The sequence below is a fragment of the Suillus subalutaceus genome (genome assembly GCF_016647625.1).
Source record: "Suillus subalutaceus strain FC151 chromosome Unknown DFJ58scaffold_68, whole genome shotgun sequence".
Classification (NCBI taxonomy): domain Eukaryota; kingdom Fungi; phylum Basidiomycota; class Agaricomycetes; order Boletales; family Suillaceae; genus Suillus; species Suillus subalutaceus.
Window position 1 is genome coordinate 217,999 of NW_024540317.1, and position 17,166 is coordinate 235,164.

General features: G+C 41.8%; 4 protein-coding genes across 4 annotated transcripts; 2 read left to right on the forward strand and 2 right to left on the reverse strand.

The window, feature by feature from the left end:
• Positions 1–4,899: 4,899 nt before the first annotated feature.
• On the forward strand, positions 4,900–6,500 carry DFJ58DRAFT_729152 (uncharacterized protein; the record flags this gene model as incomplete). Its single annotated transcript, XM_041385705.1, has 7 exons — positions 4,900–4,966; positions 5,012–5,289; positions 5,353–5,429; positions 5,474–5,585; positions 5,728–5,822; positions 6,002–6,220; positions 6,272–6,500. The coding sequence occupies 7 exons, from the start codon at positions 4,900–4,902 to the stop codon at positions 6,498–6,500; spliced, it is 1,077 nt and encodes a 358-aa protein (XP_041242890.1).
• Positions 6,501–9,875: 3,375 nt separating this feature from the next.
• DFJ58DRAFT_661893 (uncharacterized protein) lies at positions 9,876–10,106 on the forward strand (the record flags this gene model as incomplete). The annotated part of the gene is made up of 1 exon (XM_041382261.1): positions 9,876–10,106. A coding segment is annotated over one exon (231 nt), but the record flags the coding sequence as incomplete, so codon positions are not given.
• An 861-nt stretch (positions 10,107–10,967) lies between these two features.
• On the reverse strand, positions 10,968–12,266 carry DFJ58DRAFT_842356 (uncharacterized protein; the record flags this gene model as incomplete). Its single annotated transcript, XM_041392823.1, has 9 exons — positions 10,968–10,979; positions 11,030–11,052; positions 11,108–11,248; positions 11,348–11,372; positions 11,422–11,437; positions 11,545–11,783; positions 11,830–11,898; positions 11,945–12,018; positions 12,248–12,266. 9 exons carry the CDS (start codon positions 12,264–12,266, stop codon positions 10,968–10,970), a joined length of 618 nt encoding a protein of 205 aa, XP_041242892.1.
• Positions 12,267–13,193: 927 nt separating this feature from the next.
• On the reverse strand, positions 13,194–13,861 carry DFJ58DRAFT_661850 (uncharacterized protein; the record flags this gene model as incomplete). Its single annotated transcript, XM_041382256.1, has 2 exons — positions 13,194–13,604; positions 13,637–13,861. Coding segments are annotated over 2 exons (636 nt in total), but the record flags the coding sequence as incomplete, so codon positions are not given.
• Between the last annotated feature and the right edge of the window lie 3,305 nt (positions 13,862–17,166).

Sequence of the window (17,166 nt, forward strand, 5' to 3'; positions counted from 1 at the left end):
GTGAAGGCTGAAAAAAAATCGATCTTAGAGGGTGAGGCAGCATGACAGGGGTGTTCAACTTTTGAACATGATTTTTACACAAGAAATGGGCCTGCCCGTTCAATTTAGATGGCTCAATAACCTCAGAAACAAGTTCAAGATCAAGCCTTGTGAGTCATATGAAGTCTAGAAAAATCGCTCTTGGAGGGAAAGGCAGCATGACAAGGGTGGTCGACTTTGGAACATGATTTTTTGGACAAACTGAGAATTACCAGTGCGTTCAGAGGGCTTCATAATCTTATGAAAGAGTCCTAGTTAAAGTCAGACAAGACAGATGAAGGCTGAAAAACTCGAGCTTGGAGGGAGGCATCATGACAGGGGTAGTGAAGACAGCACTGGAGATGTTCAAGGTCAATCAGTCTCAAAAGAGAGAAGAAAGAGGTGGATGTCTGCCACATTCTATATTCTTCCCATTATATAGGACTTTTGTATATAGGTTGAGGTTAGGAGGGGTTAGTTTACAGGGTTTGAACTAACTAACCCTCCAATGGAACATGTATCATTGGAGGGTTATATAATGCTTGTATATCCTATAACCCTCCAATGGAACATGTGTCATTGGAGGGTTATATAATACTTGTAGATTTGATGACTATAACCCTCCAATGGAACATGTGTCATTGGAGGGTTATATAAGACTTGTAGATTTGATGACTATAACCCTCCAATGGAACATGTGTCATTGGAGGGTTATATAATACTTGTAGATTTGATGACTATAACCCTCCAATGGAACATGTATCATTGGAGGCATGTAGAACACTTGTAGATTTGATGACTATAACCCTCCAATGGAACATGTGTCATTGGAGGGTTATATAATACTTGTAGATTTGATGACTATAACCCTCCAATGGAACATGTGTCATTGGAGGGTTATATAAGACTTGTAGATTTGATGACTATAACCCTCCAATGGAACATGTGTCATTGGAGGGTTATATAATACTTGTAGATTTGATGACTATAACCCTCCAATGGAACATGTATCATTGGAGGCATGTAGAACACTTGTAGATTTGATGACTATAACCCTCCAATGGAACATGTGTCATTGGAGGGTTATATAACACTTGTATATTGACAACTATAGCCCTCCAATGGAACATGTGTCATTGGAGGGTTATATAATACTTGTAGATTTGATGACTATAACACTTGTATATTGACAACTATAGCCCTCCAATGGAACATGTGTCATTGGAGGGTTATATAATACTTGTAGATTTGATGACTATAACCCTCCAATGGAACATGTGTCATTGGAGGGTTATATAATACTTGTAGATTTGATGACTATAACCCTCCAATGGAACATGTGTCATTGGAGGGTTATATAATACTTGTAGATTTGATGACTATGACCCTCCAATGGAACATGTGTCATTGGAGGCATGTAGAACACTTGTATATTGACAACTATAACCCTCCAATGGAACATGTGTCATTAGAGGGTTATATCATACTTGTAGGTTTGATGACTATAACCCTCCAATGGAACATGTGTCATTGGAGGGTTATATAATACTTGTAGATTTGATGACTATAACCCTCCAATGGAACATGTGTCATTGGAGGCATGTAGAACACTTGTATATTGACAACTATAGCCCTCCAATGGAACATGTGTCATTGGAGGGTTATATAATACTTGTAGGTTTGATGACTATAACCCTCCAATGGAACATGTGTCATTGGAGGGTTATATAACACTTGTATATTGACAACTATAACCCTCCAATGGAACATGTATCATTGGAGGGTTATATAATGCTTGTATATCCTATAACTCTTCAATGGAACATCTGTCATTAGAGGGTTATATAATACTTGTAGATTTGATGACTATCACCCTCCAATGGAACATATGTCATTGGAGGTGTATAGAGCACTTAGGGTTAGTTAGTTGGAGTTAGGGAGCTAGAGAGCTAGAGGTTAAAATTGGTATCCTTGGGAGGAGTCACCTAATATAACCCTCCAATGGAACACATATTAGTGGAGATAGTTAGTATGTAGACTAACATATGCCAATGTAGTTAGAGTTAGAATTGGTGTCCTAAGTGGAATCACTAAATATAACCCTCCAATGGAATATATGTCAATGGAAGTTAGTAGAATACTTATAGGTTGACTACTATAACCCTCCCATGGAAGATGTACCAATGCAGGGTTAGTGAGTTAGAATTGGTTTTCTGAGAGGAGTCACCCTAATAATCTTCCAATAGAATCCTAATAGGTTGGTTAACTAAAATCCTCCAATGAAACATGTGTCAATAGAGGTTAGGAAGTTAGACTTCATATCCTAGGGTTAGTCACCAACAAAACCCTCCAATGCAGGTATATAGAATACTTATAGGTTGACTATTATAACACTCCAGTAGAACATGTGCCAAGATGTTAATTGAGGTATATAGAACACTTATAGGTCTGTCACTATAACACTTCCAATGAAATGTGTAGCAATAGAGAGTTAGAGAGTTAGAGTTGGTATCCTCAGAGAAATCACTGAATATACACTTCCAATAGAATACATATCAATGGAAGTATGTTGAAAACTTATAGGTTGACTATTATAATTCTTGAATGTAGGGTTAGCTAGGGTTAGTTAGAGTCGGTATTATAGGGGGTTTGACTTATATAATGCTCCAGGGTTAATTAGGTTTAGTGAGTATAATCATTCAATGGAACACATGCTAATGAAGGGTAGAGAGTTGGAATTGGTTTCCTGCGAGGATTTATCCATTAAACCCTCCAATGGAACATGAGCTAATGGAGAGTTAGTAAGTTGAAGTTGGTATTCTATGGAATATTATAAAGTATATAGAACACTTATGTGTTGACTACTATAATCATCTATTGAAACATGTAGATACTAGAACTCTAGCTCCTTTTTAGAAGGCTAGCCTTTGATACAATATAAGATATATATAAAGGATTTAGAAAGTCTATTGGTAAATCTAATGGATTAACAGAAATGAAGTTAGATATAAAGACATTGAACAAATTAGTAAGCAGGATGGAACAGAATACATCCAAATAGCTCCTGTAGTTAGGGTGTTAGTAGAACATATGTCAATGGTTAGGGTGAGAAAATAATTAAAGATGTAACCAATATAAGGATGGTGAGCTTCCCTGTGATCAGAGCAAAGAACTAGTAACAGACATATTCACAGCAATATGGGTTAGTTTTTAGGGTGAGTTAGCAGGAACAGGTGTCATGGGTGCCTAATAACAATACAGACACTCACTGTATGTTAGGTTACAAAAGAGATAACCAAATTCATTGATATCAATACCAAAGTACTGTTTCCTACAGATGGTGTACTGAATGTTGATTGACTTGACAGCAAGTTGAAATACATGCCTCCACAACTTGCATCTGGCCCATACTAACAGGTAGCTTACTAGTTCTTACTGGAGTCACAAGATATATTGCATTGAACTAGGAGGCAGTAATCTTCTGGAGGTCAGACCTTGCAGATAATATTAGGGTTATTGAGAACCTCCACTGTCATTGCACACAATTTACCTACAATTGCATCTCCAATCACACTAGGCTTGGTAGAATCATCCCTGGAAATATATGGCACCAAAGTTTCATCCACCTGCTCAGGAAGAACCAGACCATTGTCCTCAATGCTGCCCTGATTCAAATTAGTTATCTATCAAGGAAGTTGTGTACAATTCTTGCTAGCCAATGCTGGTAGTGAAACACACAGCAAGTGATTACCCTATCCCATTGCCATGGTTCATTCAGGATTGTAGTATGTCCTATCCACTAGTTGGATACAATCCGGGAGGGATCTCCCAGATCTGTGACATCATGAAACTGAGATAAGTGGAATGCAAGGAACCGAGTTCCAGATGAGCTGGAGAAACAACTGCAGAATATGAGTGACTGGGCTTGGAATAACTGAAATGATGTTCCTTGCAGCTGAGTACTGTAGAATCGGTGTCACAAAAGTCTGGGGGAGATCTCAGCATTGACCACCACAGTCATCAGTCAGATTGCTTACAGTGATCTCCCATTGTAGCCCGGCTTTAAAGTAGATGATCTGAGGCAAAGGAATATTAGTGTGGGCAGCCTCTGTCCGATATTGAGCAAGACATGCCCTAATGTGCGATGCAGCTATTGACAAAGTTGCTGCAATATCTGCAAGACTCAGTGTGAGGGGTTAGAATTCATTGCCGAAATCCTCAGAATCAGAAGAGGATGGAGGTGAAGGTAAGTCAGGCATAAACAAAGCAGGAGTTGGATGCTGGCAATGACAATGACAGTTGTTTCAGATTTGAAGGTATGAGCCACTGATGGGTGGAAAAGAAATTCAAACTCCAATGTGGTCTGATCTAGCCAATTCCAGAGACTCAATGTTTTGGGGCAAAATAGCTGTTTTATATCATTGGCAGAACATATTTAGTCATCTCGAGCATCTATCAATATGCTTTGCAGGTCTTCAAGGCTTATAAGGCCTCGCATTGTTCTATGGTCATCGCTAATAATAGGTGAGTCAATACTAATTCTATAAAGATATTAACTTGTGGTGCACCTTGCAGACATTCTTTTCTCCAGACCTGCATGCTTGTGGCTCACTGTAACAGAGCCCTAGGCCCATACGCTGCATTGGTGGCCACACAGTGACCACTCTGATCACGCTTCAAGCTTAACTGATAAATCTTTTGACTACACAGTCCCATTTGATTGTGAGCTTTCGACATGGCCATGGTATTGACTAGAAAACAATCATCATGTTTACTGACAGGTGAGCTTATGTATGCACATGACGTTAAATATCTTACCTGCCTCTGAGCTTGCTTTCTGTCAGCATGAAAATGAACTCCAGTAATTTGACACCATCTCAAATGTCAAAGATGAGTACAAGAACAAGTGGGGGTCTAGAGGAATTTATGTGGGCTATGAAAATATCAGGTAAGCTTCAATGTTTGTTTGTTGTATCCTTATCAATGAAATCAGACATCAGTTTCGACTCTGTCACATATACAAAGAAGACCATTGAGAAGTCTGTCACTTTCAAGATCAACAACCAGTCTCCACTGCGATCCACAACACCAATGTCTACCATTGATCCTGCTGATTCTATCCAGTCCTCTGGTTCACATTCCAGATCCCCTATGACACACTTATCCACCAATTCAACCCCACCACTCAATGCTATACCATATGACCCATACATCCCCCATCCAGACAAGCTTCATCCTCTACCATCAGTTCCTTCGCACCACACGCCTTCTGTGAGAACGCCCAATTCAAACTTCCACCACCATTGACATCTTCATATTCGACGACCCCACCAGCACGTGTTTTTCGGCAGCCCTGTATACATACCGCGCCCCCAGCAACAGCACTTAGCGCACGAGCCAACCATACGCCAGTGATTGCTGGCGTCGATTGAACACGTGCGGAAGGCACCCCCAGCCAGGAGAAAGAAAGAGAGAAAGGATGGGATGAGATGGATGAGGAAGAGGAGGAGATGAAGAAGTTGGAAGGAAGAAAAGATGGTGCTCGAGACGAGGATAGACCAAGCCCAGTGAGTACTGGCCCACCGAGAACCAGTTGCAACACACACCTTCACTTCCCTGGCTCACACTGTGAGTGCCATGTCAAACGTGCCAATGTCGGCACCCACCACTTCGCACACACCGGTACTAGTGCCCACCACCTCGTTTTAGTACCCACCAGCACACACCGTCTCTATTGCCCCATTCAACCCAACACCAGCTCGTCCCCAACGACCCGCAACATCTAGTATACGGCCCAGTGACACGTCAGTGAATGCTGACGTGAACCAAACGCATACGAACATCGATCAAAAATGCCGGGACAAGAAAAGAAGCAGAGGAGAGCAGGAAGGAGAGGAAGGGATGGGGAAGAGGAAGGGAGCAGACTGTTTTTGACATGAGGAAAGAGTAGAGCCAGTGAGTGCTGACCTTGATTGCACCCCAGAGCAAGACCTGGCCCTCAACGACTAACTACCACGCGCACTTCACTATCCCCAGCTCCCATCGTGACCACTACGTTACCCAAGCCCATTCCCACCCCCACCATGCCATTCTCGTCGCCCATGCACCAAATGCTACGGACACCAGCATCACCAATGGCCAGACCACCATCTGCAGCCCCAGCTCCACTCCACCAGCACACAGCATCATACGCGAACACCCAGTACGCGTCAGCGATTGCTGATGCGACTTGAACGGACGCAGATGGCACTAGAGAGTGGGAGGAAAGAGGTAGAAGAGAGGAACGAGAGGAAGAGGAGGAGAGGTCAGGAGGAGAGAAAGAAGAGAACAAGGGAGAACTGCAGGGCAAGGAACGTGTCACCAAGGCCAACGACCCACCCCAACGCCATGCACCATCCTTGGACCATTACCAACAGCATGCCCAAATCACTGCAGGCATTTTCCTATTTTTCTCCAACAAACATCCAAAAAATATTGATTGAGAAGATAGAAATTTCCTCTCATGTTGCCTGTCAAAACATTGAAAAAATCAATTCACGTGTTGAAGATTTTCTGGCCATGGGACATGATGCAAAAATTGGACATGTTCCTTCAAGGATAATACTGGATTTTCTATCTATTGTATTTTAAATAGCAGCCTGCAATAATGTTGAATTTTTTGTCCACTTGGAGCAGATGACACTTACCAAAAAACAGTAAGTTAGTACACAAAATATCTGGAAATAAATTAGATCTGAAATGTTGACTAGGATGCATGACACACATCATTTGTTGATCAGCATGATGTGTGTGGTTTTTTCTACACTACTGCAATTGTGTCACGCCATAGGATTAATTAGAAATTATCACAATCAAGGTACACAATGTATAGGCAGCCCTGCAGCAGTGACACCATGGATCCAGATGTGCTCATTTCATCTTCAGGTATGCAAATTTCATGCTTAATGTTTCCACCCTCACATTGCTCTTTTTTTTTGAAGACTGTCAGTCATTGGCATTGTGATGGCTCTAAAATTTAAAGCAGGTATGTACCTGTAATACACCAACACTGCTGTGACACCCTAGACCACAGGAATTCTTCTGAGTCAATGGCACTACAAAAGCAAACTGGCTACAGTGTACTACTTATGGTGGCCCAGGCAGGAATAGAATAACCCCAAAATCAATGCAGTTCATATCTAACACACAAAATGCTTTAAATAAGCTTCATAGTGCCTTTGCTTCCCTCAGCCACAATGTCCAACTCAGTAAATTCTGACAGGATTGAGGGTAATGCATATTTTTCCAACTTGAGCCCTCTGCACTGGTCTCTTTCTTTGTAGGTTGTTTGATTGCCCAGTATGGTAAACACAACAAGAAGAGAACTGTAAAGCACTCTTCAAATGTTGGGTCAAAATTGCTATGCCTAGCTGCTATTTGACCCTAAAGGATTTTTGTACTAGACTCAGAGCTCAGAGAGTAGAAATATCATCAAGCAAAAGACTGTGATTTAGACTGGTACTGACAGTGGTGAAAGGGAGACCTGATTATGTAAGTAGTAAAAACATGAACATAAACTAAGGAAGGTGGAGGTAAGTGATGGTAAGTAAAACGAGGTAATATCAGTCCAGGGAAAACTATATTGTCACACTAGAAAGCCTTGCTCAGTGTCTTAAGGATGCCCCCACTACCAATGTAGAATTCATTGGGTACTTGCTACTCAGCACTCAGCCCACACTTTACCCTCTTTATATGAGTATTTGAATATTTTAACAATGGATTCAGCATGTCTGATGATGAGCAGTGTCCACCTGCTGATCTGGCCAAGGTAGGGAGTTCTATTTTATTGGTGCTATACTCTGCTGACCTCTCCCAGCTCCAGCCAGGGCTCACCTTGGTCACTTATCTCTCAACCCTAATGATACATAGTCCAGTATATGAATCACCAGAAACTGAGGTTCCCGTGTATGTCACTGGGAGAAAAAGACAATGTCTCCTTGGAAAACATTCTGAAGACATTGTGAGGAGTGGCACATTTTTTCTGTCTCAATTACCCAACATTATCCTAAGATAATTCAAAAAGTACCTAGTTTGCCATCTACCTTATACCAAAATGTTTTTTTATCATACATTTTGCTTGTCATCATCACAACTTCAGCCTTATGCAGGAGTAGACTTTTTAACTGATTTCTCTTTGTCCTCACAGTCAAGTTGGAGGACAGATTGTACTCCCATGTAATCATCTTTTGTATTTTTTTCTGGTTTTCTAGTCTTTCTTTTTCCTGTATGACATGACTCTGAGGCAGTCAATAAAATTTTATTTGTCATCTCCTTGTTTGACCCTTTTTTTCTTGCACTCATACAGAAAACAATCTCAATGTCACCTGAGTGCAACTGAGGAGAACTTAGTGGTTTTATTTGAAGAATACTCACATTTTGCTCAATCTGTCTTGATCTTGTCTGTTTGTACTACAATGTGTAGTCGTTTTGTTTGGCATTAAATTGTGCTGACCTTGCAAGCACCCTGAACAAACAAATTGATTTCACACTGTACTCCCTGATATAATTGTTAACATTAACACTTAACACTTTAACAGTTGACATTGACAGTAATGTTGACAGTAATGTCATAGAATTTTGACAGTCAATTAAAAGTAGTGCTAACAGGTGGTGAGAGGGCAATCAGATCATGAGGTTGATGATTGAGGAGCTGTCAATTGTGAAAATGGGTGTTATCCTTAGGAATAAATGGGAGGGCAAGTGTGTAGAGCAGAGACCTGTGGACGGTACCACTAATCATTGTAGAAAGTAGGCAAGCAGGGTGGAAGATTCAGAGTCACTGTACCAGTGCCTCTCTTGATGAGATTCTGAAAAGACACAAAAACAATCAGTAGTAGTGTAGTGACTTGTGAGCAAGACATGCAGAAGTTTTCTCATTTTGGACAATGTTGTCAAACTGCAAATGTCAGATGGGAAAGCAAGGTCACTATCTCACCACGACTCTCGCTCAGATTTTGTGGAAGTCCGTATTTGTCTTCAACATTTGAGATTCCATGTTGCCATCTACATCTAACACTAATATTATAATATGATACAATTGTCTCAATATCATGAAAGGAAAATCAATAAAGCATCAATGAGATCCTTCCAACCATTTCTATTATAGATCACAATTGGAAGTTCCTCCCATGGGGAGGACCACAAAAATTACTGCATTCTCTTGCACAGGAAGCTCATTAGGATTGGCTGTCCCTCACATGAGAGGATATGAGGACTGCAGATTATTTCTTTGCACTGTTGCAGAGCAAAACTTTTATATGTTTTATCCATCACCACAAACTAGAGCATCAGGTAAGGACCCTAAGTCCTTTAGGCCCCTAACCACCCATGTACACTCATACCTTAGCAGAATCCTAGACACTGATTCCCTGCTCACATCAAACAGAACTTCCCATACAAAGACTCTATCCAAAAACACCTTGTATTTCTGACCTCATGCTAACTTTGTTCTACATCTACTAACTACGCCATCAGGATTCGATCCCCTTTTGTAGTTGAAGACAGCCTTACAACCATTAAAGGGTAGCAAGTCTTTATAATATCATATCAGGAGTTATTTTTGATATCCATCCATACATGTACTTGAACACAAATTTCTCAACGAAAGCAGGCCACAGGTTCACCCCCTCAATGATCGCAAAGATCACAATGCATCACAATACACCCGCCAATGATACATAATTTGAAGTATCCTACATGTTTGTTTTCTTAGGTTTACAGGAAATGACACTACGCACATTTTTGAGAAAGAAGAACAAATAAATAATCTAGCTTAGTATTTGTCTCACACTGCAACAATCATCATTGATGTATCAAAAATAAGCTGTGACATCAAACTTGCTGCTGTTAATCTCTACAAGTGTCAACATCTCTCTCTCCACAATATTCTTACATGTGTTGGATTCTCAGAAAGTACTTTCTGGTGTGTCCATAAGCTTTGGTGGGAGACAGGTGACATTGTGAGCCCCACCTATAGCCTTCATGGGTGCCCTCATGTTCTCACAAGCTGGAAAATATTTATGTTTCCCTCAAACGGATCACAAAGGTGATAGGAAAGGTTATTTGTTCCTATGTATGTACAATTTATTTATTTATTCTTCTTGATCAAAAAGGTGTGTAGTGTCATCATTTATGCTGAGTACTCAAGCAATTAAAATGTATTGACAGACGATCATTTACAGTGGTGCTTGAATATTTAAAACTGTCAAAGCATTGAACTACTATGACATTATATAGAACATGTCAACTTAAATGAATTGTATGATGTTTGGAACACAGTTGCAAATGAGATTCATTGATAAATGAGGACAACAAGTATTGATACACCTCTATAGCTCTTCCATGGCAATGTGTGTGACAAAGCATGCATGGAAGCCATCATTTCGAGAAGACTGGATAGAATGTGAGCTGTGCCAACTAGTGCTACTCTGAACGCTGATCTTGTAAAGACTACCAGGTAATACTGGATATTGCTGAGAGTAGATGAGCCACATAAAAGAAATCTCTGTGAGGGATTAGCAGCAATTTGACGAGAATTAATTTTACATGCTCACATCACCTTTCGGGAACACATAGCCATAATATGGCAAGGGAAAGACAACAAAGGCACAAATAAATGCTAGACATACCAAAATGGCTGAATACATGACTTCATCTGCATGGTGTCGCGCAAAGCGCATCTGCCGAGAAAGATGTCATCAGTTTCACCTCGTCTTCCTTGTCAGCCAAATGCACTGCTCTGTTATAGGACACAATCAAAGAGTGTTCCAATGAGAGATCTGTCATCCAACATAAATCACATAAAAATGGCATATTACTTCAGTATGCATACCTCGATTAGCCCGCCAGAGCTTTATTACAGTCTCTCCCCCACAACCAATGGAACCGGTGGCAATCAATGCATATTTATCTCAATGGCATGTCTGTGGAATGATGAATAGTGAAACGACTAGTAAGATCTATCATGACTCACAGCTACGATTTGGACCAGATAATCTAAATTAACATCAGTGTGGGGGAATCTTGTTATTTGAATGGCTCTACTGCGTACCTCCATGAGTCAAGGATTGAAGGGGCTCAGCAGTAAACATTTCCAAGATTATAACCTCTCCGGATCCAGAACCACAGATGGCAGTCTCACCATTGCAGGCAAACACTACTCCTAACAGGAAGTTCCAAGTAGGTACAGTGACTTGGCGGTACAAGTGTTGTTTTTGTCAAGGATTGAAGCAGTACAAGGCCATGCCTTGCTGAGTATTGGACAATATAAGATACCAAAAAATGTACTTACAATCTACGAGAAGGCAATTTTGAGACTAGATATGATGGAAGGGATAACTCTAGTGGCAAGTTTCAAAAACAGACAATGGACACAACACGCCTGGGGAACATTTATATATATATATCTATTCTTGCGTAGATTCCTGGTCAGGCTGGAATATATACTAAATCAAATGGTGAGCTAGTTCATGCCCAGGCCCAGCCTACTCGTGGTCGTCATCATCATCGTCCAGAAACTCTCCAACGGGCATGCCCATGAACCTTGCCATCTCTTCTGTGATCATCGGTTCCCTAATGTGATGTTCAGCCAAATGAACTCGTAAGTAGTCTCTCAGCAATCCATCCACTAGTGGGTTGATTGTGATGGGCGGGATGTAGACACCAGGGGACATCAAGCGTTTTGTCACACGTTCCACAGCTGCTTTGTGAGCGTTGGAAAAAATTTCCTAATGTATTGTGGTAGTTGGTATTTGGGTGCAATTATAAGCTTACCTCCATGATTGGCATCCAATAAATGACCCATATGCCATCGGGTGGTGCTGATGCCACTGCAAATTGTGCCTATAGTAGGTTCAGATTGCACACTGGAACAATACTGATGACTCACAAAAGCATGGTCGCACGACTGGTTGTTTGTTGGGGGGCAGATGAACGGGCGGGTGGTGGGGGCATTGGGTATGCCTACAATAACACTCAGAATTGGCAACATCGCTTCAAGTTGTGATCAGTACAATTGTATTATCTCTACGAGTCCTTTGACTGTGAGTGCTTGAAGGGTGATTATGAGGGAGATTGTCGTGACTTTGGCTGCAATTGCCTGCATCATAGTTATGAAGTCGATGGTTATGAGACATTAGTAAAGGTATGAAACAGTAGCGAGACCAATCCATGTATGCCTTGTAACACATACTCTTAATCTGGTTTGCCATGTTGAGGCAACACGTCATATGAAGACTTGGAAATGAATTTGATCAATAGTTTGAAAGAACTTACATATGAATATGGCTTGTCTGTGTTGGTGGAGTGGTGTATCCACGACTGTGTGCCTGCGTGTCGTGAGCAAGGCAAGAAGTGGTGAAGAGCACTACTCTACGACAAAGCCCGAAGGACACTGAGTGGCTGACTAAGCTATGGTGCTACCTGGCTGCTACTCTACCCCTCGCCTAGGGGTCCCCCACTCCATCAGTTGGGGTGAACATATGAGGATTTAAAGCCCACCAGGACTCAAGTCGATTTTCAGACTCTCCAATTGTTCAAACATTGATATTTATCATTAGAATGAAGAAGAGATGCACTATTGTTCTTTTCACTATGTGCGAGATTTGTATAATTGCACTTCATTCCAGTGGTCATAGTTCCTATACCGACTCAAGGACCACCACATACGTAGTCCATGTCAACTAGTCGATTGCCAAGAAAATTGATAGTAGTAGATATGTTCACCAGTTATATATGTATGTGACCCTTATTCTAATCAATCTCTCTGATGGTAAGGATCAGGGGCCAAGTCTAACAGGAAAATGTTGTGGGCATTGCCACAACCTGATGTCTGGTACTGTTCATTGATTTTGGAAGCTGAGACTGCCTCGGACAAGAAGCCTTAGATAAAAGTCTTACATATGTCTTTGGGTAAATCATAGAGGATGATATTCAACCATTACTCAGGTTGGAGTAAACTAAATACATCTGACTGCAAGCCAATGTGTTATGGAAGAACAAGTACTGGTTTAAGTATATTTGAGAGTTACACATACTGCCTATCCCCATGGGCTCTTGCAGGTGTCTGGGAGAGTCTGACCAGTCATTGGTCAAACTGGAGTGAAGATATAAATAAAATGCCAAACTTACGTCTCAATTCATGGTGTGTGAGAGAAGTCATACTCGTCTTCAACAGCACCCAGTATCTCCTTGTCCTTTGAATCCAATCCTTCTAACCACCTCGGGTCATATGTGTTCTTAGGTAAGCGGGGGACAGCGCGGCCTCCACCGACTCTGGTCGATTCAAACTGCACACAGAAAGGATTACCCCGAACAGATCTGCTTGCAGGACTGTATTTGTTGTGGCAATACATTGCATCTATAATGTGGAGCCACCGTGTCAAGGCAACATTCCTCCATGGTTTCCGTAGGACACGGAATTGTGGCCTGCCATCTTCATGTGCCAATTCATCGCTGCTCATTCCATCAACTCCGAGATAGGAGAGTATATCCAAATGAGGGTGCAACTCTCCAACCTGTGCCACAGTGTTGAGGTGAATTTCAAAAAGCTGGATGATAATTAGTTGTGAGCTTAGTAGACTGGTCCCAAGTTGGGTTTGGCGCTTACCCCCCGCTTTTGTTCCCTCTTGCTCACTGCTTTCCTTTTGCTTTCTCTTGCTGACTCCTGCTTAGTTTCCAGTGCTAAACGCGACTTCAGACCCTTTATGTGAGTCAAAAATTTGTCCTGGACAAGCTCGTAGTCCTTGCAAATATAATCATGGTGTATGAAGTCTCGTGCAAAGACCTTAGCAGCGGACTTGTTCCAGGGAGATCAAGGATTTCCTCATATGTCAGTCTTGAAGTGTTCTGGTGTGCAGCAAGCAGGGCCACCTGATTGGAAAGCATTCACTGCAGGATTGTGGGCCTCGGTGATGCCTGTCCATGGCAAGTCGGCTGAAGGGTGATGCATCAATTTGCGCACATGCTTTTGAATCTGAGCCTGCGAGGGGTGAGCATTTTCATCATTTTGTTTTCTGAGAAAACTTACATTAAGTCTATGGTTGACACCTTGCTTATGCTTCCGTGGGCCTGTTTTCTTGAACAGCCTGGGGGGATACTCATCAAACAGATCTTCATTATCTCTGGATGTGCCTCCTCTTCATGCAGCATTTGAAGTGTTCTCGATAGCATGATCAAATTTTGTGTCCATATGATTGAGACACTCGTAAACAGTCATTATATTGTCCTTGGTTGCTGCAAATACTGTTGTCAAAGGTCAAGACACTGGTCTCTATATTGAGAATGGATGCGCCAGATGGATCATCAGATGGCAATGTCAATATAAAGGGCCGGAAATGACCAGAACCAGAAGATACCTGGGTACTAAGCTGTGGAATTGGGCACAGAAATTGTGAGTCAGAAGAAATGAGAGGCAAACGTCTACATGGGGCAAGAGGCAGGACATTAAACTCTCTTTCATCAAAACGTTCTCCAGGCGGCTAGATGTATAATATCAGACTTTTAGATCGGGGAAGATTCGGAAGTGGGCTACCATGAGGCATCTCCTTTTGTGAGGGACCTCTCTTTCCTAGCCGTAGGACCTTCTTCCTGGGAACCAAAGGTGTCCATCTTTGCAGGGCAAACCTGCAACCTGGCTTTGTCCTCATCTTTGTTCTCATCAACCTGCAATGTATGGATTACGGATTTGGTTTGATCTTGTCATGTTCAAAGGCCCAGTGATGTGGTGGCAAGTTGCCCTCATCCTAAATGAGGCGCATGTTCAGAGGAAGCGGAAACACATTAGAACAATCTCCAACAACCAACCGATTGTGTGATAAGTGGGTACACATTATTCTAGGAGTATATGTTAGCACACGTTGTATCTGGAGGGGCCAAAACCCACTTTTGCATCTATGTCACTGTCGTCCTTGCAGGCATTCAACGACCTCTGCTTCAGCAGATGATTCATGTTCATCATCTGCAGAACTTCCATCAGTATAATTGTCATCATCAGATTGAGTGTTGCAGGCAAACAGCCCTCGCTTCCCGGTCAGCACCACTTCAGTCAACCACTTGAAAAGACCTCTTAGGTCTAAATGTTTGTGGCTAGAAAAGGACCTAGTGGGTGTGCTTTAGGATGGTATTCCCAATAATTTACCCTATATGCCAGGATGTCCCAGACCACACTGGACCAAAGTATCTGGGCTATCCCCAGTACCTATTTGTGATCTTTCCCAATCCCATCTGGGATCACTTTAGCATTTCTCTGGGACATCCCTGTGCATCTATTGTGTGGGCTTTCCCATCATAAATAGGAGGACAGGGGTCCATTTTGAAACATTTGGGACATTGAAATCTGCAATTTTTACATTGATTGGAGCAAGAAGTAGTAGGTATATATGGTGTGCATGTCTAACCAATTGAACAATTGGATGCCACAATAGCAACGAGGAAGATACCTATATTTCTTAACACAATCACATTGGAAGGATTGACATGATGAGACTATACAAAAGTCTACATAGGAATTATGGGACATTTTTTAAGCTCCCCATAAGGCAAACTAAGGGAGGAGAATTTCCTCAAAATAATAGTGTTGGCACAAATATTTGGCTGTCCTACTGACCCTCTCTACATCAGCTACAGTACTGATGCAATCAATTTGATGGCCTACTGTGACTATGACCCTGAACACTGATTTGGTAATACCATATTTTTCAACATTTTATCACAGCTACATGAAATGAAATAGAGTGCCAAAAGACTACAGAAAAATATTGTCCATTAAAAATACCAAAAGATTAAATTCAGAGACATATTTTACATCCATTCAGTAGCAACATTGTTTCAATGTCATCACCATCCAGACTCTCCTACCTAGCCTTCCATCAGTATCTGGGCTATCCCACTTACAATGTGGTCATCATCCGGGCTCTCCTGCCTGGCCTTCCATGGGTATCTGGGCTCTCCCACCGGTCTTCCATGAGTATCTGGGCTTTCTCACCCATGATCTCCTTACCATCTGGGCTCTCCCGCTTGGCATTCCATGAGTATCTGGGCTTTCCCATCCATGATCTTCTTACCATCTGGGCTCTCCCGCCTGGCCTTCCATGGGTATCTGGGCTTTCCCATCTATGATCTGCTTACCAACTGGTGGGCTCTCCCACCTGGCCTTCCATGAGTATCTGGGCTGTGTCCCGCCTGGCATTCAATGAGTATCTGGGCTTTCCCACCTACCATATAATCACCATCTGGGCTCTCCCACATGGCATTCCATGAGTATCTGGGCTTTCCCACCAATGATCTCCTTATCATCTGGGCTCTCCCGCTTGGCATTCCATGAGTATCTGGGCTTTCCCACTTAGCTTTCTATCAGTATCTAGGCCTTTCCACCCATACTTTCCATATTAACTCGACTCTTCCATGACTGAGTGAACCAAGGTTCAGCTTGATGATAACCCAAACATTTCTGAGTGATGGAGGACAGGAGCAGAAAAGATTACAAAGAATGGAGATTTCAGCCAAGCAAAATCAATATTTGTCCAGTGAAATAGGGAAGCTTTACTTGTAGTTAGAAGCAAAAGGGGGGGCACTCCAGCAAAGCAAAATTAATTTTTGTGCAGTGAAATGGAGAAGCTTTACTTATGAGTTAGAAGAGAATGTGGGGATACTCCAGCCAAGCAAAATTAATATTTATGCTGTGAAATGGAGAAGCTTTACTTGTGAGTTAGAAGAGAATGCGGGAATACTCCAGCAAAGCAAAATTAATATTTGTTGCAGTGAAATGGGGAAGCTTTACTTGTGAGTGACATGAGAAAGGGGGGCAAGAGTGGTACAAGTTAATAGGCTTGACTTGTGAGTGACAAGAGGAATAGGACACAGTAAAAGAATCATAATGTCATTTTGGGCCTATACCAGAGGCAATTACATCAATGCTTACTGACACATGAAATTCCATTGATATTTTAATAGAATGATGTACACACTATGTCTTACTTTGGAGTCTTTTCAAGTCACATGATGCACACATTCTTTTGCAGGGCGATGTTGAATTGATGGCAAGGTCGGGGGGCTCGGAGTGACAGCAGATTCATGATCACTTGGTAGCGTGTCTTGAATAGAGGCAATGTG